Genomic DNA, 20,145 nt, shown 5'->3' on the forward strand with positions numbered 1-20,145 from the left:
AGCCCTGGGACCACATTCTTGGCTTTTTGATGGTAGGGAGCCTTCGTGCTCTGGCAAAAAGTTGAAGTGTGGAATTCCTGCAGAATTACGTACTAAATCTGCAGGAATACAGAGGTCACCATGAAGGGTGTTATTTTACTGAATACCCGAGGAATTAAGAATGATCAGCCAAACAGGCTAAAGTTTTGTCATTTAGATAAATATTTATAAGAGAATATATTTTTCTTTTGTCTTTCTTTTCTACTTAGTTTGCAGCAGTTATGCACAAAAGTTGTGCTCAGTCTTTTACAAGTGAAGGAACACAGTTTGAACTAAATTCTGGTCTCATTTATGCTGCTGGTGGTTGGGGAAAATGGATATGAGCCCTGAATCAGGCCCTTCCTTTCATAACCCAGGGGTAAATTCGAGTTGTGGAGTTTGCAAATTTCTTATCAGGTCAGAGTGTGAGACTACTTGAGGGGAGGGAAATATTCAGAGAGCTGGCCCATACTCTATATATTTGAGATCAACTTACTGTACTTTCAGAGAAACTTTTTAGACAGTGAACAACTGAAGCTGAGTTCTGTCTCTCTCACACGAAAATGACTTTATAACTTTATAATCCTGGAGAAAATTTTGAATCATTCATGTATTAGTGCAGTGTATTCATGTACATGATGTAAGTGTATAAACCTGTTACATAAGTTGACACTGAGTTGCCCTCTAGAATACACAGCTTGCACAAGGAACCAGGCCTACTCCAACTACAGAAAATTAATATCTTCAGGTCTATCAAAGTGATTTGAGAAGCTTAATTGGCATTCCCAAACAAACCTAAATGCTAGAATGAAAAACATTATGGGAAGGAGTAGTGATGTTAAAAGCTTTTATTCCTCAGATACTGTGAAATATGTAGGAATCTACTTGAGCAGTTCACTGCAAAGATTGCTGTCCTGTCCAGAACCAGTCATTGCAGTTGGACAGACACTCTCCTTTGCCTGTTGTAGAAATATTTTGGTAAAAACTGTGATAGTCAGAGGGATCCTCTACAGTCCCTAAAGGGACTACAATGAAAAATTACCTGTATGTCACTCGCTTTTCCAGCAGTGAGGGATTAAAAGCAGGAACTAAAACTTGCTCTAGGATCAGAAGTAAATGCTATGGAGTTCAGGCTCAGGGGCATCCTGCAATGTCCCAGGTTACTACTTATATGACAGTGCAACATCCCATCCCCAGACAGCATCTTCTAAATTGATATTGCTTATCATATTCTTTATCATATAGAGTTTGTCACTTTCCTAGAAAAATCTCTGTTTCAGAGGACTGGTAATTCTACCTGATTTCTGCTTATTTTTTCCACTAGTTACTTGTCTCCCTGTTTAAAAATTGCGCTCAGCTCTGTCCCAAACACATTTAATTTCAGAAAGAAAACAGTGGGTCTTTTTATAAAATTATCTGTTACAAATAAGAGATATTTGATCACTCACTAATAAAATCTATTTTTTAGACCATGAGAAATTCTTGTCCTTCCTTTCTGAGGCCTTTACAATTTCCTGAAAGGTTTCTGAAAGGAAGGATATCAGAACTGGACACCATATTCTAGTGACAATCTCACTAATGCTCTAGAGATTCACTTAACCTCTTCCTGCTGTCAGCAACTGAATTATTGTTATTAAAACCTGAACACACCAGAGACAAATCCAGCATCTTCTGCTTGTGCAGAAGAATCACAATGGGCCCGTGTAGGAAAATTATTACAAACCATGCTGCAAGGGCTATTAATACTTTTTCTATTATATTTTACTAATATTTTGAGGACTTCAGTTTAATCCACTTAAGATACATGATGTTATTTAGCTGTAAAGATGATGCCTTGGTAAAATTAAAGGAATCTTTCACCCTTGAGCATTGCTGCTCACCCCATCCCATCCCAGCCTCCAAACACGCTCTCCAGCCTGAGCTCTGCAAGCAGAAAGCCACTTGTCAGCTGCTACCTGCTTTGCTCACATTGCTCAGAACTGGTTCTGGGACATTACATTCTCCTTGTTGTAAGGACTTTGGATTCTTGTCTAAAAGATGAAACCACTAAACTGACTAAAACTTACTCGCAAATCCCTTTTTTGGCTGCTATGTGAAGAGGTAACAGGCCATCCTTATTGGCTTTGTTAGCATCTGCTCCTTGGGACAAAAGAAACTCCACAATGGGCACATGTCCATTTTTACAGGCTTCATAAAGGGCAGAGGCGTTATCACTGGCTTGTGTATTTATATCAGCACCTAGGAAGGAAGGAAACCTTTTAGCACCAAAAGGTTAAAATTAGATGGGACAAACATACTTTGAATGAACACTTATATTTCCATGACACTGGAGCTATGAAATGTGCTGGATGAGGATGTGAACACGGTCATATCACAGGTGGCACAGTCATATCAGTTATATACATTTATATCATAGATTTACATTGGTTTATAATATGATGAGAATTTTATGAGGGACAGTTTATCATGGGTGGCAATTGTTAGGTCCCAATCATGAATCCAGGCTCCATTCAGCTCAAAGGTAAAAAAAAAATTAAATGAGCTGTTCTTTATATGGCATGGCCTTTCCTTCAAACACAGTAATTCCATTAATATTTATGTGTTTACACTATGTATATATACTATTCCTGAGCAGGAATTTGGATTAGACTATCTCAATAGGTGCTCTCCAAAATTCTATGGATATTTATTTATGCTATATATTTATTTATATTTCTAATTTTTACTCTATATAGTCACACTGTAAGTATTACACAGATTTATAGTATTTATACTTCTTTTTAATTTTAGTATGTATCCAAGCTAAAATAATAGTCTATAAAATGACATCTGCATAGTGTTGATCAACAATTCTAAACAGGTTTTATTTGGGAGTGCCCTAATCAATGAACATTGCATTTCAAAACTCAGCACTTGAGGCCGTATCTCTTCACTTCATGAGGGTTGTAGTTAGGCTTCAAATGGTAAGTTTTACTACAAAAAAGATAAATATTACCAACTAACTACTAGACTATTTAGTAATTTCCTTCTTGAACTCTAATGTGTACTTTTGCTTAATAAATAACATGCAAGTATAAACCAAGACAACACTTTTTTGCCATAAACAATATGGAATCTAGCTGTTTTTGTTGTAGGTATTTAAGGACCTTCAGCCTGGATTTTGGCTGTCATATATTGTATGGTGTTCTCAAGAAGGCTGCTCTATGTGTATCCTAAATGGGAATGTCAGTTCACTGGAGTTTTGCTTCTAAACTGCAATAAAGAAACTGATCAGTCTTCTGTTTGATCCTGAAAACTCCCTGCCAATGAGAACATTTCCCTGGGCTCTCACCCTAAGCTGAAACATCTGTGTTGTGTTTGGCCCTTTGAAGATGTTGTAGCTGGAAACATCAGGAGAATTACAGTAACAAAACATAACACAGGACTGTGTTCCTAATGAGAAAGAAACCCTTTTTATTATGAAAATTGCTCATCATAAGCAATGAATTATATCATTCCTGGGATGCTCAGAAGAGCTTTTCAGGGCTTGAAACAATTGGACAGTTTTATTGGACTTTTTCTTGTGTATTTTTTTCAAAAATGCACTTTAAGGAAATCTTAATATCTATCTAATTTAAAACACAAATCACATTCTGGCTTAGTTTCTTAAGTCATAGGCAGCATGATGGACTAACTGGTCATACAAAACTCTCTGACAAGACTAGCTGGGCAGCAAAGCACATTTTTTGTTTCCCAACTCTCATATCTTTCTTAATCATACTATTTTTTTCAAAACTTTTTCTTATCTTCATCACTGGTAAACTCTTGTTTTGCAAGTGCAGGACCCAAGTCTTACATACATTGAAGATATTAGTTCATTGTGAAAATTATATACGCCTCAGAATAGTAGTGAAGTGTATTGTGCTTATTGTAAAGATGTTTTACATGACTGGAGCAGTAAATGATAGGTTTAGTGTAAATTAGATTAATATTCACTCTGTTTAATATGTTTGAACATTTACACATAGGGAAAGAAAGTCTACTTCTATTTGATAAACCCATAAACTCTACAGTAGTACTTTTATCTGTTTTCAGAGGATACATTATGAGGACAGCTAACCTTGCCCATCACTGCACATGTTCACAAGCAGATGGTTTGGCTGAAATTCAACTTCTGCAATCTATTACCACCTGAAGCTGCCTTTTATGACTGACTGGATTTTAGGCTACATGTGTGTAGCAGTATGGGTTTAAAAGCTATTAGGAAATGCAGTCAGACAGCACCACATGACTTCTCAAAGTAGGTGATCATGAATGAATGCTGAAGAAGAACGTGTGTCTAGATGATGCTCTGTGAAAGACCCCACCCAGTTCCAGCATCAGGAGCAGCAGGGACTTAGTGCCTCTGCAGGCTAGGCCTGGCCTCCAGAGACAAAAACTGAGCCAGGGAGAATTACCTGGAAACTATGAATTATTAAGAATTAAATGAAAAGATGCATGAAAGCTGTACTCACCACATCTTGCAAGGTATCTCAGAGCTTCCAACTGCCCACTCTCAGCTGCCACAAACAAAGAGGTGATCCCGTAGGCATTTGCTGACTCAATCTTGGCACCCCCTTTCACAAGGATATCCATGATCTCCAGGTCATTGCGGGAGACAGCCTCATGGAGAGCGGTCCATCCTCGGTTGCAGCGATGGTTGGTATCTGCATTGTACTGCACCAGGAGTCTTGCAGCCTCTGCATTCTTGCGCTCACAAGCTGTTTTAGAAAAACAGGAAGAGAATGGCAGCTTTTGAAAATATTCTGGGTGTTGTGTATCTGTTTCATGCAGCCCAAGGCAATATCATACGAGTAGGCCATGGTAAGACCAGAGATCCATTTAGGTCTAATGAGAGCAAAGGCTGCTGCCAAGTGACATTGTCTGAGGCTCAGAAAGGATGTGACAGTGAAGCCAGTCTTCAACTAGACCTGGCTAAGTGTCCTGTGTAGGGCTTGGGTCATGTCTGGTACTGGGGGAATCTGGCCTAGCACATTTGTACCAACAGGAAACCTCAGGGACACAGTGAGGTGATAAGGTACAGGAAGTAATTTATGAAGAACAAATAACTTAGAGAAATCACGTGATCTGAACACTTTCTTTCCAAATTCTGTGCAAACAGACTCTTCATCTTACTGCCATGGACTGCAGATAAAACTCCATGTAGACAAGAAAATATAAAAAGCTCAAACCAACAACTTTCTCAATTTATAGTTCAATTTATAGTTCAGGACCATCCTGAGCTAAATATAATTTCTTAATAATTAATAGCATTTTGTTGATTTTTATTCTACCAATTTGCCCACAGCTTTTTGAATCCCAAATCTTGGGGCCTCCTCTGCACCTTAATGGCAGGACTCCAACCTAAAGATACATAGGATGAGTAGCTACCTTGAAAAACCACAATTAGCATCTGTTGTACAGAAGAGAAGCACATTTCACAGCAATTAGTTTTTTTCTTGAAATAATAGTGTCTTTTTCTCACAGAGGTTCCACCTTTTAGTTCTGATTCTTCTTAGCAATAGCTCCATAGTTTTCTCCTCCATAAACAGATGTCACTCATATACTGAAAGCAACTATATAATTAGACATTTCTGTAATTATCTATCCATAGCTCTGCAGAGTTTAATTTGATTTAATGTGAGGGATGACTATTTTGTTATGACAGTCTTTTTAACTCTTTGTTGTTGTTGTTGGAGGATAGTGTAGAAGATACTGCATCAAGGCTAGCTCATTCTTTGTAACAGTTCTCTGGCTAAAGGGTGTTTTCATATCATTGTTGTTGTGATTATTATTACTATGAGTACTACTACTACTACTGCAACCATTACTGTGTCTTTAATGGACAGGTGAACAGCTTTTCCTTGATCAACTAAAAGCCAGAATTTTAAACCAAAATCATGTTAAAAGCAGCTGTAATGCTAGGCATCCAAAGTTGGAGCAAGATTGCTGTTTAAACCTGTAATATATGTTTTTAATGTTTTAGAGTGCTAAAAACTGTCATGGCAGGAGCAAAGGAGGTTGGACATGAAGGTGTGAGACGTCTCCTCTGAGTGTTTGTGATATCATGGATATATTGCTAGTCTGCTAAAAGAAGTGTTCTGTCCAATCAGCAGCAAAGTAATATGTCTGTGTTAAATAGTTTATCTACCTCACTGAATTGTTTATAACTTTATGACTCTCCTATAGCACACAGCGTGGCCTGACCCCCATAGTGTATGAATCACTGGCATGTCTACAGTCACTGTGCTTGCACATCTAGCAGCTACTTAGGCCCTACTGTTCATCAGAGCATACATAGTGCTTCCCTGGCCAGCTTTCTGTAAGTCTGGGACATTGTGCAGCCAGCCTGTGCTTAGGGCCCTACTGAGAATGTCCCTCACCCTCAGCACCCCATCACAGGACAGCTGCTGCTCCTGTCTGCAGAGACAGGATGAGATAAAGGCCATGGCATGGCAGGTCAGGCATAGGAGATAGAGGACCATCACAGGAAAGCAGAAATCCAGAGCTAATCACTGCCTTTCAGCACCTCATCACGAGTGATTCTGCAGTTCTGCCTGGTGGTGCCAGCAGAGCTGTGCATGCCTGCAGGAGCAGCTCCTCACCTTTGTAGAGCGGCGTTTCTCTGGCCTTGTTGGAGATGTCGGGCTCGGCGCCAGCCTGCAGCAGGGTGAGCAGGCAGTCCAGGTTGCCCCGGCTGGTGGCCAGGTACAGAGCTGTCTCCTCGTTGAGGGTGCGCTGGTCGATGGTGCCTGGGTACGCTGTGGAGCAACGGTGAGCCCAAAGTCATTGTGGCATGTAGTGCTCAAGTATCCGCAGCACCAGCACCCTTCTAAATCCCTGAGAGTTTCAGTTTTTATTGTTTATTCATTTCCATAAGCAGTGTAAGTTAGGAATATACTAATGCATATAGTACAATAGATATATTATATATACACTAATGTATATATATATAATGTATACTAATATAATGTTACTATAACTCAGGTTGAGTATTGAAACCTGTCTTCAGTTTAAATTAAAATGTTCAGCTTTGGCCACTAGTGATGCAGAAAGTTGTTGAGCAATTGTTCTTCACCTGAAGTTTGAAAACAAACTACAGTAATTAACTTCAAGAATCAGCAAAGAGATGCTGGGTTGGATCCTCCCCCAGGGGAAAGTGGAGTTGTTCCTGTCAGCTTGCAGCATCCAAGCAGCTCATAACAGGAGAGAGCTCTGCTTCAAGGCCTGAGCGTGGGAAATCCAGGGCTTGGCAGAATCTATCCTGTATCACTTTCTCCCAAATATCGTTATTTTTAGAGGCTTCAGTCTGGAAACCCACTTTCCAAGAGAAGGTGAAATTAATATACAGGCAGGGAAGTTGGAAAGACACTTCATACACAGCCCCAGGCTAGGATTGAAATATTGATAATTTGGCCTTTTAGTTTATTTGTGTTCTTTTCCCTTTTGTAATTAGTTGGTTTAAACTTCACTGACCTTTTTGCAACAGGCTCAGGCAGCCCACTTGGCCATAGTATGCAGCTTCGTGGAGGGGTATCCAGCCATCCTTATTAGGTACAGAAAGGTTTTTTCCTGATTTCATCATGTTGCATACTGCTTTTTCATCTCCATCCCTGATTGCTGCCACTACAGGGTCAATTTCTCTTTAAAACAAGATTAAAACTTGGTTATTGCTTCCTTCATTACTGAGTGTTCTGCAGCAACATCACTGTTTTATTTGCCCAAAAGGGTGAACCCCTGTAGCCTATATAGCACATATTTATACAGTAGGGCCCCTATACCATAGGGCCTGTAAAGGTAAAATTTGTCTTCTCTAATTTTGTTACTATCAACAGATCAGAAGAATCACTGTCTGGAGATACTGATCACTCTCCTCACAATGTAAGGGAACTAGTTACATGAAACAAATGTTTTGCACAAACACTTTTATTTTAGGTGTCAGGAGTTGTGGAAAATTGGCTCTGACATTGCTCTATACACTGTGGAGTGTCCATGACTGATAATTGCATCATCACACATGTGGCATGGTGTTCCATATGAGATCTTTTAAATAAGATCAGCTTTGAAAAGAATTACCCTTGTTCATCCTAAAACAAATTTTTAGATTTGATTTAACAGGAATTATTAATAAATCTTACTCTTGTATTTTTATTTCTTATTTCCTCACACAGTCCCGTTTTCAGAATTTAGCCAGTCCCCTTAAGAAGTAGGGAGAGCTCTGTTTAGAGTATGTGAACACTGGGGTGTTGGTCTTGGCTCTCCTTTCTTCATCCAGAGAGGATTGAAAAAATTCCACCTACCCAGATCCCTCTGCCAGGCGTGCATTCCACACAGGCAGCAACCCATTTCTCCGACTCCCTGAGTGTTTGCAGAGCAGGGCTGACCTGGGCACACCAATCCTACTGCAGAGCAACTCTGACAACTTCTGTGAGTCTCCCCACAGAGCAGGAATCCCAACACTGCCTGACAGCCACTCCTCCCCAGGTCAGCAGCACCTGAACAGGACCTGGCACCCTCCTGCCACCCCTGCCAGTAGCATGGCAGAGGTAGGGACTGGGGAGCTCATACCCTGCAGCCAAGGCAGGCAGAACCCTTGCCCATGGTGGGCAGCAGCTCTGTGCATGCTGGTGGGCTGTGCCTCCCAGTGTTGGCATCTGCTTGGGCTCCAGCTGAGCTGTGCTGGGACAAGGCAGCCACAGCTTTGTTATTGTGATGCACTAAATGACAGATTCAGCATGAAGGAAGGAAACACTTTACCAGTTCTAATTGGGACTTGCAAGAAATGACTGTGGGCTATAGTTGCAGAGAGAGAAAACAAGAAGTTGCAGAAAGCACTGGAGCATTTGTGGTTTGAACTTGCTCTACAGAGAAAATGTTGCAGTCCTGAAGACAGAGAGATGTGAGAGAGAGGTGCATGTCTCAGTCTATTAGCATTACCAGGGCAGGAATATAGCATGTGGTGGAGGTCACGCAGACTAGTGATGATGGGAACAACCAGAAACTCCAGTTATGACAAGAGGAAAGTCTAAAATACCACAACAGAGTGAGATCAGAGAGAGAAAAACATAGGCAGGTCAGCACAGGAGTCCTCACAAAGCAGTATACTGGTGCAACCTCTGCACTTCATGGGAGTTACAGACCAGCACTGAACTCTATTGCCTTGTAGGGGCTGGACAGACAGCCTGAAACTCACACAGGCCTCACTAATTTCAGTTTGCCCAAAGGCACACAATCTATGCCATAAACACTGATATTAGCATTGAAAGAATTCACCAGGCTGCTTTTCCGAGAATAAATTCAGGGCCAGGAGTGGAACAGATGATCTCAATACTTGTGCCAGAAAATGGGAAAAGACACCATTTCCCAGGTGAAATAGTACTTGGTGCCACTTGCTCCTTCTCTATAGCTGGAAGCAGTGATTTCAAGACAGTAGGGTCACAAAAATAGCAACACTGGAATGAGGAGAGGTATGGGACACAAGGCCAGGCATTTTTCCTGAGAAGATAACAACTAGAACAGACAGCTGCTGTCCTGGCCACAGCCGTCCTGGGAGGAATTGACTGACCTGATAACTGCTGGCCGATCGTCCCAGGGACACTGCTGTATCTCCACACTGCTTACATACCCTGGGGACTAAACCTAAGATTCCTAATTGTGTAAATATAATGGATTTTTATACAGGTGTTTGAGCATTTTGTGAAATTCTGCTGACAGCAACTATTGGCATTTTTGGCTAGGAGAGGAGGCGGAGGTGGGGGATCTTCATCTTTCAACACCTCTGGCACAAGGCTGCTGAAACCATCTGTTGTTCTGTGCAAAGGCTCATGTTACACATGTAGGGCTGTGACCTCAGGATTTGGGCACATGATATAATTACTGGTGCTTAATGAATTACTGCAGTCAGGTGGGCCATGGCAGGGGTCTGTGCATGGGCTGGCTCACAGCAAATGCAAGGTAAATCACATTATCTGAGACCTCAGGGAAAGAGGGAGGGTACCTTGGATCTGTGCTGGGGTTAAAAATGTGTGAAGAATCAGTTACTATTCTGCTTAAGCCCTCAGATGTTGAATGAAGCAAACGTCTGCCGGGTTCCTTGACCTTAAATGATTCCTGAGTAAGATGAGGGGGTTTGCTGGACCAGGCTGCAGATGCTTTAGCCAAGAAAATTCCAGATCAGAACAGAAGGTTTAATGAATCTCCATGTGAAATCCTTGTTTTCTGCCTGACTTATAGTTGGCTGTTACAAAAACCCACCACATTCTGCTGCCTGGATTTCATCAGCTATAGAAAATAAGAGCATTAAAACTATGGAGGAAGTCTGAAGATATGAACAAATCTAAACCTTATAGGCAACTGAAAAAAATTACTGCATTTCAAAGACCAGTAGGCAAGATAATAAATACCCCTTGCAGATGAGATATATGATGAGGTCAGTTCTGAGTGTTGAAGAAGAGGTTCAGCAAAGCATGGAAAGGTTCAAGAAGCTCCTTCTTTTCCTAACAGCCTGGAGAGATGCAGGCAGGATGAAGGAACACCACTTCCCCAGGTGAAGTGAAACATCATCCCTGCCTAGCTCTGAGACTAAGGCTATAAAAATGCCAGTCATGCCACCATGCTCTTCTAGGACTTGCCAGCTATATTTTTGCTGTACCTGGCAGCAGAGGAGGGTTAGTTTATCAGCTTTCTTGTACACTGAAATCTATGCAGCTACCTGGTGGAGAAGAACAGCCTGCCCTCAAGTCTTCTACAAAGAGGCATGCAAGGAGTGCAGAGCACCTAGTGAGAGGATGTGATTTAAGTGTGGCCAAGGGAAGCTGGCAGGTGACAGGGATAAGGCTGGCTTCATGTTGTAGCAGGAAGAGGTTTTCAGAATGTCAGGGAGTGCAATGCCAACAAAGGGCCAGGAACTGAGTCTGAATCAGCCAGGATACAGGGGAAGATGGGGAAGATTGTAGAGCTGGATGAGAGGTGAAAGGAAGGAGAGTGGTGGAAGGGTAATCCCTGCATCCAGGGAGGGACTTGTAAGATGGACTAAATTAAATTTGTATTGGGTCCCATCATGTCCACATATTTCCACTAAACACAGGTACTGAGCCAGAGCTTGAGTCACTCTCTGCTTTCCTCATCCATGACTGTGTTCAACTAAGCTTATTTGCAGCCTCTGACAACAGCAAACCATGGCCAGGAGGATCAGACAGCCAAGAAACTGTTTCCTCCTTGGACAAGTAAGCCCTCCTCTGGATGGCTGGGCAGCACAGGTATGGGTGGGAACAGGTATGGCATCATGGGAGCATTTATAAAATACTTATTTGAAGGACTGGACTTTCTCACCTTGTTTATATACTGTGATACATTTCCCCCCTACTTTTCCCCATTACTGAGCCCTGAACTTAATACCAATGCAGTTACTATCAGCACCTGCCTGCCTCATCTATCCTGATGATAAGTGAGCCAGCCTATGTAAATTAACCACAGTGCAGTCATCCCGTCCCTGTTGTCCTTGTCACCTCAGAGCTTCTGACTGACCCAGAGTCCCTGGGACATGAGCACTGGGGGATGGAGAGAGACGAAGAGGGAGAAGAGAACAAGGGATATTTTAGGTGTGTCACTTCCAAGAGCACAGGCATGGCCTGGGGCAGCGGGGAGGTTGGAAGGAAGAACAGGAGTGAAGCAAGGGTGAGGTGCAGGTGTCAGTGAGACCTCCTCCAGATGAACACCACATTTCCCCCCAGCAGGCACCATCACCACCCAGAAGACATGTCTCAGGGAGAGAGCGGGTAGCAAGGCTTGTTTTGGCTGCAAGGAAAAGCAGGAGAGGGAGAGGGAGACACTTACACGGACTGGGAAGTGCTGAACTGGCTGCCGTCGCACCTTCGCCTGACCCCCCAGGCTGCCCCCGAGCTGGACGGCTGAGCACGGCCTGTCTGCTGGGCCGCCAATCTGGAGTGGCGATGACACGAGTGAAATAAGGAGAAATACTCAGAATAGGAGAAACAGGTCATGCTGAGGCAGAAGCAGAGACACACATCCACAGAGACACAGCGAGCGAGCTGCCGGTCAGGGCTTTGAATAAAAGCAGATGGCCACGGCTTGCTCTGCGCTGGATTCAGCTGCTCACTCGGCTCGAGTTTATTTTTGGCCCTCTGAGGAAGCGTCAGGGGATTCAAATGACCATATAAGACAACAGTGTGGTTAACCCTACCACCACCACACAGGAAGCAGGCACAAAGTGAGGTGAGGTGACATTTGTCACCTCCAAAGTGCCATGCAAACACGTCGGAGGTGGGGGCAGAGGAGGACCCAGAGCTGCTGGATGTCAGCTCCATTTCCATCTCTGCTCTCCCAGGTGGCAGAAGAGTTCAGCCATGCTACAGATTTAGTGCTTCAAGCTCCAGAGGTTTTCCCTCTGGTGAGAGGTTGAACACTGCTGGGCTGAGGCAGGACAGACAATGCACAGAACTGCTAATGATGCTTTTTGCCATAAGAGCAGGTGTTGAAGGACCTTCAACAAGGACAGGACCAAATGGCCAGGGAAGCCCTTATTCTCCCCTGCATTAGGTCTCTACAGGAGAGCTGGCTGTAGAGGTGCACAGTAACCACGTATAGAAACCACAGTCTTTGGTGGGAGCAGGACTGCTGGCCGCACAGCATCCTGATTCCACAGCTATGCACATGCTTGCTGCTCATCAAATTATCCCCAGTTTCCCAGCCTAGAAAACCAAACAACCACAGGTGGTAATGAGCAAGGCATTAGAGGGTGGTGGAGTTATGAAAAAGGAGGAGGAACAGAACTTCAGTAACTCTCAGTTTATTAATAAAGAGAACACTAAAGTAACTTAAAATATTAAAAGGATATTTTTCCTTGCTTTGGAAGTGACTTTGGAATCTATTCCCATCCCCCTTGAGAAACCTGCCTTTTATAAAATGAAAGGGGAACAAGGACTTGGTTTGAAACTGTCAGCAAGTCTCTGTGACCACAGCTCAGTATTGCAGGGGAGGGGGATGCTGCCATGATTTGGTGTCTGGAGTTGCTCTTGGTTAAGACTGGTGTCCTTGGAGTCAGACTGATGTGGAATAATCACACCCTTTAAAAACGGAAGTATTTAACAGGTAGTCAGGTCTCACTGTTTTATATACCTGGTTTTTGTGCCTCTTTTATGTTTTCTCATAACATATGCTTTGCTCCCTCTCTGACAAAATGTAAGCTTGGCATACAGTGGCGGAAAGGTGCAGCTGGCCTTGGGAGGGCTTCTGTTCAGGAAAGCTTGTGGCTGTGCCCTTTTTTTAATTTGTTGCTTAAAACAGACAACATCAAGCACATCCTCCTCTCGCTGCGAGCACGTAGAGTGTTGACCTCTTTGGATTTATAGCAGGCTCCGGCTTTAACGCTAATGACAGCCTGGCAGAGGAGGCGCCTGGCAGTGCTAATTAGAGAGCAGTGCACTGACAGGGAGCCTGCCTTCCCCTCCTGCCAGGGCTCTCGGGGAGCAGCTCAGGCTGGCACTCCTTACCTTTGCCAGGGGTAGATGCGGTAGGGAGGGTTGTGTGGGCTGGCACGGCTTGGGGCGCCCACTTCACCAGCATGGGCCACCAGCGACTTCTGGGGGCTCTGGGCCACCGGCTGGCCCGCCGAGTCCTCTTCCAAGCTCTGCTGGATGGCCATCTTTATAAGCTCATCCTCGCTCAGGCTGCTGTACAGACTGTACTCCTCGCAGCCTATTGCTTGTCTTTGAGTATTTGCTGCCGTCGTAGCCATTTTTATAATTCTTTGCTTTCCTGTAAAAGGAGAATTGTGATCATCAAAATCTGGAAAACAAAAAAAAAACCCTCAACTATCTTGTACTGTCATTTGAGTCTGCCTCTTAATTAGGCTGAGTAAGAAAACCTTCAGAAATCCTTCACCAGGGAGAGAACATTATCAGCTAAAATCTGCCTGTAAACTTAGTGAACTAACTCCTTTCAATTACACAGAAACAACTGGTTTATCTGGTGTTTAAAAAAGGGGGAGTTGTTGCAAGCAAGGCAAGTTTTTATCTGCTTATTCTAGTTACCACCTCTCAAGAGAAAAATAGGTAAAGGAAATCCCCTTAAGATTAAAGTGATAAATTTTTGAATTTTATTTAGGAGAAGACCAATGTATGTCTCTTTTTGTTGGTTTTATTTCTTGATGTAATTGCAGGAAATTAAGGGAAGTTTTCTCTTTGCTGGTTTTCTGTAAGGACAGGTTCTCCACCATGAAGTGCAAAGAAGCTTTGTAATTTTTTCCACCTTATCTGGAGATCTTCAAGCAACATACAAAGCTATGCTTTGGAGTGACTTTGTTTCACTCAGCAAAGAGAGCAACACCACAATGGTCTGTTTCACTTCTGATTTTTTGCTTTTTCACAGAACAAAGTTCAAGGTCATGAGTGAGATGGGAATGAGAGAAGTGAGAAACATTGGCCACACTCAGCAATCACAGAATGACTGTGAACCACCACTGCAGAACTCTAAAAGGCAAAGACAACTCAAAATACTGCAGAATTTCCAGCAGTGATAGGGAAGTACTGATACAATGAATGGTACAATGCTCTAGCAAGATCTCGTTTGGATGCCAGAGAACACTCTGGCCATCAGTGTTAAAGAGCCAAGGGTTTGTTTTATGGGAGGAGGTGGAAAAGCTTGCCTTTTTTTAAGAAGATGACAGGTGGGAGGAGGTGGAAAATCTTGACTCTTTTAAGATGACAGCCCTTGCAGAATAGGTTTGATTTTATAAGCACTGAACGAGAACTGTGTAACATAATGGGGAGCACTAGGATGAGGAGCAATGGGAACAAGCTGCTCAGGAGGACAGGGACATGACAGGGGAGGACAGGGACCCAGCAGGAGAGGACTGTGGGGACATTTTCCCCAGGTGCAGAGAGGTGAGGGGCTGGCTGAGTGTACCAGTGGACTTACCAGGAAAGCTGCCTGGCCCCTACCCTGTGGCTGCCAGTCCCTGTCCCATCAGTGCCACAGCAGGGCTGGCCTTCAGCTACACACTGCCCTGCTCTGCCCAGGACCAGGTCCTGCTGATCTGGGCCAGCCAGCAGAGCCACGAGCATGGGGACAGCAGGACCACCCAGCTTCCCACTGCTCAGGAGCTGCCTCAGCAGGAGCCTCAGGGGAGCTGTCAGCTCCCTTGCCCTTACAGCTGCTCTCTCCCAAGCACCCAGCTCAGTCTGGTTCCCTGGACACTCACACTGAACCTGTGGCACAGGGGTCCAGCAGCCCACGGGCATCACTCCAGCAGGAAGGTGCCCTTGCTGCTGTGTGCACAGCCAAGTCTTGACCTGGAGGAAATGGCAGCTCCCCAAATACAGTTTGAAGAAATTGCAAGAACTTGAATCAATCAAGTAACTTAAAATCTTGGATTTAGGCTTTTCACTTCAGACATAGTGATATTTCCCACATCTACAGCCACTGCAGGATCTAAGTCCACTTCAGAAAAAATGGGAAGACTTCAGGGTAAAGGGAAGCCCAGCAGATTTAAGATTGACATTATGACTTTTAACACCAATGGACATATTTTACAGCCATGAAAAACACCAAAATAAAACCTTCAATTGCTGTAAATAATGCAACCCAATTTTGGTGGTTTTTCTTTCTCATTTTTTTTCACCCCTTTATTTTCAGCCAGATCTCTCATGACTGCTGTTGCTTCTTTTTTTTTTCAGTTGGTGCCTCTACTCTACTGTGACCCTTGCTGTCCCAAAGATCCAAGCCCAGATGTCACCCCGCTGGCAGCCTCCCTGTGCCCCCATGCTCCTGTACCTGCCTTTGGCTGCTCTCCAGCCAGCAGCTGGCTAGGAACCATTGCACAGCTTTGTTTGTCCAGAAGCTCTGCTGCTGCTGGGCTTGCTCAGCCCCTGGCACGCTGGGCAGTACTCCCACAGTCTCTCAGCCCCGGAACTCACGTGGTGCCTGGTGAGCTGCAGATGTGTGGAACCACCGGCTGCAGCTGGCAGCAACATCCAGCAGTCCTCTGCAGCATCCAGCACTGCAATGCCTGAATGTAGGGACCTGGCCCCAGTGGTGACTCAGAAATCTAAACAAAGCCGTCAGCAGGGAGGGCAGGATCTGATGTTAAGCTTCTAATGGAGGTGATGCACAATGAATCCTTGGAGAAGGCAAGAATGGAGATGAAACTGCTCCCCTCCGAGGGCACCCTGAACCAGTGCAGGCTGGGACGCATTCCTCCTCTGTATCCTCCCCATTGCTACCATCCTTATGGCAGTGAATCCATCGCTGCTGTGATCTGAGCTGGGTGTTGCAGGGCCTTTTGTGGGAGCCTGGGCTTTAAGTACTGTACAGGACACCTCTGCCAACACAGCTCCACACCCTGGCACAGAGGAGCTAACTGATGGAGCTGTTTCACCACATCCCAAATAGATGTAGGTATAAAGGCTGCTTCTGGACCTTCTTCCCCTCCTTCCTTTTGTTTCACACATTCTTAAGGCAAAGGGAGCAAAAGGGAATATTTTAGATTTGTGGGGACTACTCCTCTTTCATCCTCTTATTCTTTGTAGGGGTGAACTGGGTCCAACCTATTCACAGAGAAAAGGGAGAACCTCTCCTGCCTGTTGGTGAACCTTGCTAATCTAAATATTTTGACAGGAGTTCCATAGAGTGCAGAAACAGTGCTGGCTGCAGCTCTCCTCACTGACTCATCCTGCAGGGAGAAATTTCATAGGGCTCAAAACAGAGAAAGCTTCCAGTTCTGCCCATGGCACTGCACAAACACAATGAAGGTGTGGGGGTCACATCCTGGGCTGCAGGAACTTTTGGGTCCTTCCTGAGAGCCAGGGACAGCCTTGGCTGTCCTGAACCCCTGCAGAGAGTGTTCTAGTTGTGCTTGAAGCTGTCCCTGCATCCCCCTGCTCTGTCCACTTGCTCAGACAAGTGTGTGTGTGCAGTTTGCCCGTGTGCTGTGACTGAGTTTGGCAGGAGGCAGGGCTCATGCCTTCTTCCCTACAGCTCCCAGCAGAGCACAGCAAAGCCACCACCCTCCCCTTCCACCTGAGGATGCTTTTGTTTGAAGCTGCAGGATTACAGGACAGGGGCACTGGTCTGGGTTATGTCTGTAAGGAGCTGCAATAACAGGCTGAGCACATGCCCTTGGCTGGAGGCTAATGCACCACAGCCTGATTCAGTTTACCCTTCTTTCCCCGAGGCCAAACTCAGTGGCATCACCTGGCAGTGGCCTGGCTCAGCTGACACAGCAGGGCTAAGTTTACCCCATCTGAGGCCATCAGTGAACTGCCAAGTACATACTTATAAAAGCTCACTAGACTAATGTGCTATAAGCTAAATATTTTCCACTTTCAGTAATGAAGGTGTGAAAAAAAATCCATCTTTGTTGCTAGAAATATTTGAACAAGTCTGGATTAGCAAGATCTGGCCAAAGTGGTCTTTCTAAAAGCAGCTTGAATCTATTCCCTCGCTCCAAGCCAGCTTACTGCAGGTTTAAAGTATTGAAATTAGATTTAAAAGTTAAATGCTGTATTTATTCTTCATCTTAACTTTAGGTGTTTGGGAGAATGCTTTAACATTTGGCTGTACTCTGCATTTCTCTGGCAGCCCAAGAACCCATCCCCACATGCAGGTAGCATACAGCATCTACTGGGACAGCAGAACCTGATTTTTAAAGCTCTGGCTATAGGGACCATATTATTTTTTACAGAGTGCTTTGCTTCCAGGTCTGATGGCTTCACTAGTGATCTCTCTGGGCAGAGACATGTCTTGGAATTCTGCTGTGCTGCCATTTAGTAAGTCAGTCTGACAAGAACTTCTCAAATCTAAACTTACACCATTTCTACATAGAGTCTGATCCTGATTTTAATTTTGCCATCCTGATTTCAGTGAGAGTTTGTTAATTCAGATGTGTAATCAGACCTGTGCTATACAGAGACAACTTAGATGCATCCAGTGACCAGAAGGTAAGGCTGGAAATAAAATACTTGTGCAAGAACCATGCTTCGATCTCCTAACCTGTGTTGATGAGCAGCTGTACCTGGTAGATCTCTGAAACCACAGTTATTACTCACAATGGGGACTACCTAGTAATCACCTCCATGACGGCAAAAGCCAGAGACAAACACAATTATGTTGCTATTATGTTCGGACTACAAGCTCTGTCAACATACTGCTTAGGAGAATGGGCCTCTGATCCCTGATGCAACATAAATAAACAAGGATTACGGCTGGCTTTGAACATGCAGAACCGTGCAATTCAATACCATTAGCATTTGAAACAACTGGTCCCCGTTGATAGCACTTCTTTAAAAAAAGGCTTAGCGAGGCTACCCCCCCTCAATAGATCCCAGGCAGCAGAATTAGCAGAATTCCTTATTTCTGTCAGAGCAGGATGGCAGATAAGTGACAAGGTCATTAAGGGAACAGAGCCAGGCTTTGCCTGCCTTTGCGCTGAGTATATTCCAGTGAGCTTGTAACTGAATACAGAACCTTGTTATTTATGGCTCAGAGTGCAATAAACCACATTCGTGAAAACATAACCAAGTCTTTGGAGGCTGCAAAAGAGAGAGGAGAGAAGCTGCTTCATCATTTTGCCTTTTGCGAGGAGTGGTTGAGCTCCTGCTTCTGCAGATCTGTGTTTGCCTTTCCACGTGTTTGTCTTTACTTCTGAAATCAGCAGGAGCACACACGGGGAAAGGCAAACAGGCTGGATGTCTCCACAGCAAACTGAGCCCTATTTCAGTTCTCACTGTGGCATCTTTCAGGACAGATCCTCCGCGGGCAATGGAAACCAGAATTTAAAGTGCTCGCATTTTTGCTACGTTTTAGGTCAGTTTCCTGATAAAACTTTGCAGTTTTCCAAGGGTATTATATTGGATAGCTGTTACAAGGAAGCAAATTATTTTTTTAAAAATAGAAAGATTTCAATGCCCATCGGATCTGCCCGTGCTGAGACATCAGAAGGATGACACCTCACGCTGTCCTGATGCAGCAACAAGCAAGGATCCTCTGTACTGACAGCTTATGCAAACCACTCAAGTTCTAGCCCAGTGCTGAAGGAGCAAAGCCAGGCTTCCCGAAGCAATCCTCTGAGCAAACAAATCCCCATGTTCAGCCCCAGCTGTCAAAACAGGTCACCTATCAGCATGGCATATGCCCTGATGTCACCAAATCACGATTCTGTGCAAATTCTTTACTAGAAATTATACACCTGCAAGCATTTATTTCTCCTCAGAACATATTAATTCACACAGAAATTAGTGCAATATTAGCTTCATGTCAAGCCAACTAGAAATTCAAAAATTAAAGACATTTTTTGCTGATGTAATTTTTCCTCTTTCACACTGTGCCCTTGCATGCTACATTCTACATTAGTATGTTGTAGGTAAAGCATTGATTTCTGAGCAAGATATTCTAGGGACAAAGATACAGGCACCACCTGCGAGTAAAAGAAAAATAAGAAAATGACGGAGCTACTGTTTTGTTTAAGAGACAGTATTTTATAGCATATTTGAAAAAAATACCAAAGCCCAAAACAAACAAAAGCAAATCACAAAGCTCCCAAGACTGTTAGGGTGTTAGGTTACAAATTACTGTAGGAATAAATATTTGCATAGACATAACGAAATGAGAGATTGAAAGTACTAAATAAGTTCAAAACATGCATATTTGCATTACCTTTTTGTTCTGAAATAAAAGGGTAATAATAGTGTTGAAATGGGTTATCTCCTTGGTCAAGTCTTAATTCAGAAAATCCTCGATGGTATTTGTCTCCCTGCTTTGCCTGGATGTTTCGATCAACTGCAGGACAGCTTTGAAACATGCTCACTTTGAAGCCTGGAGTTTATTTCTGGATCACCCCATGATCAGTGAATACAAGCCAAAATATAAGTTGTTCCCAATCTCAGATTTCCTGTTTGAAGATGCACAGCAGAAACTTGTACCAATCCTGAAGTTCTTTGTTGCATTTTCTGAAGAACTTCACTTCATCAACATCCTGGAGCTAAATGACACAAAGCTGACCTTTCTATTACATCATTATTTATTGTCCCTGACAAGTAGACCATATATGGATATGTTTCTGGAACCTAAAGAAGAAAAAAAATTGCCATATAA

At 43.7% G+C, this 20,145-nt stretch overlaps 1 protein-coding gene across 3 annotated transcripts in view; it reads right to left on the reverse strand.

Moving 5' to 3' along the window:
- ASB2 (ankyrin repeat and SOCS box containing 2) overlaps window positions 1-20,145 on the reverse strand; it is a 51,141-nt gene that overhangs the window by 14,920 nt on the left and 16,076 nt on the right. Inside the window, exons 1-7 of one of the 3 annotated variants that reach the window (XM_021541302.4) lie at window positions 19,708-20,035; window positions 13,548-13,812; window positions 11,872-11,976; window positions 7,513-7,679; window positions 6,642-6,797; window positions 4,512-4,757; window positions 2,085-2,256 (exon numbers count right to left, since the gene is read on the reverse strand). In XM_021541302.4, the coding sequence (XP_021396977.3) occupies window positions 2,085-2,256; window positions 4,512-4,757; window positions 6,642-6,797; window positions 7,513-7,679; window positions 11,872-11,976; window positions 13,548-13,812; window positions 19,708-19,852 (1,256 nt within the window). In that variant the 5' untranslated portion in view covers window positions 19,853-20,035. Of the gene's footprint in view, window positions 1-2,084; window positions 2,257-4,511; window positions 4,758-6,641; window positions 6,798-7,512; window positions 7,680-11,871; window positions 11,977-13,547; window positions 13,813-19,707; window positions 20,036-20,145 lie in introns of those variants that run through there. The other 2 variants (XM_085580670.1, XM_021541303.4) reach the window with 2 other exon arrangements.

The sequence above is a fragment of the Lonchura striata genome, chromosome 5 (genome assembly GCF_050655825.1).
Source record: "Lonchura striata isolate lonStrDom1 chromosome 5, ASM5065582v1, whole genome shotgun sequence".
Classification (NCBI taxonomy): domain Eukaryota; kingdom Metazoa; phylum Chordata; class Aves; order Passeriformes; family Estrildidae; genus Lonchura; species Lonchura striata.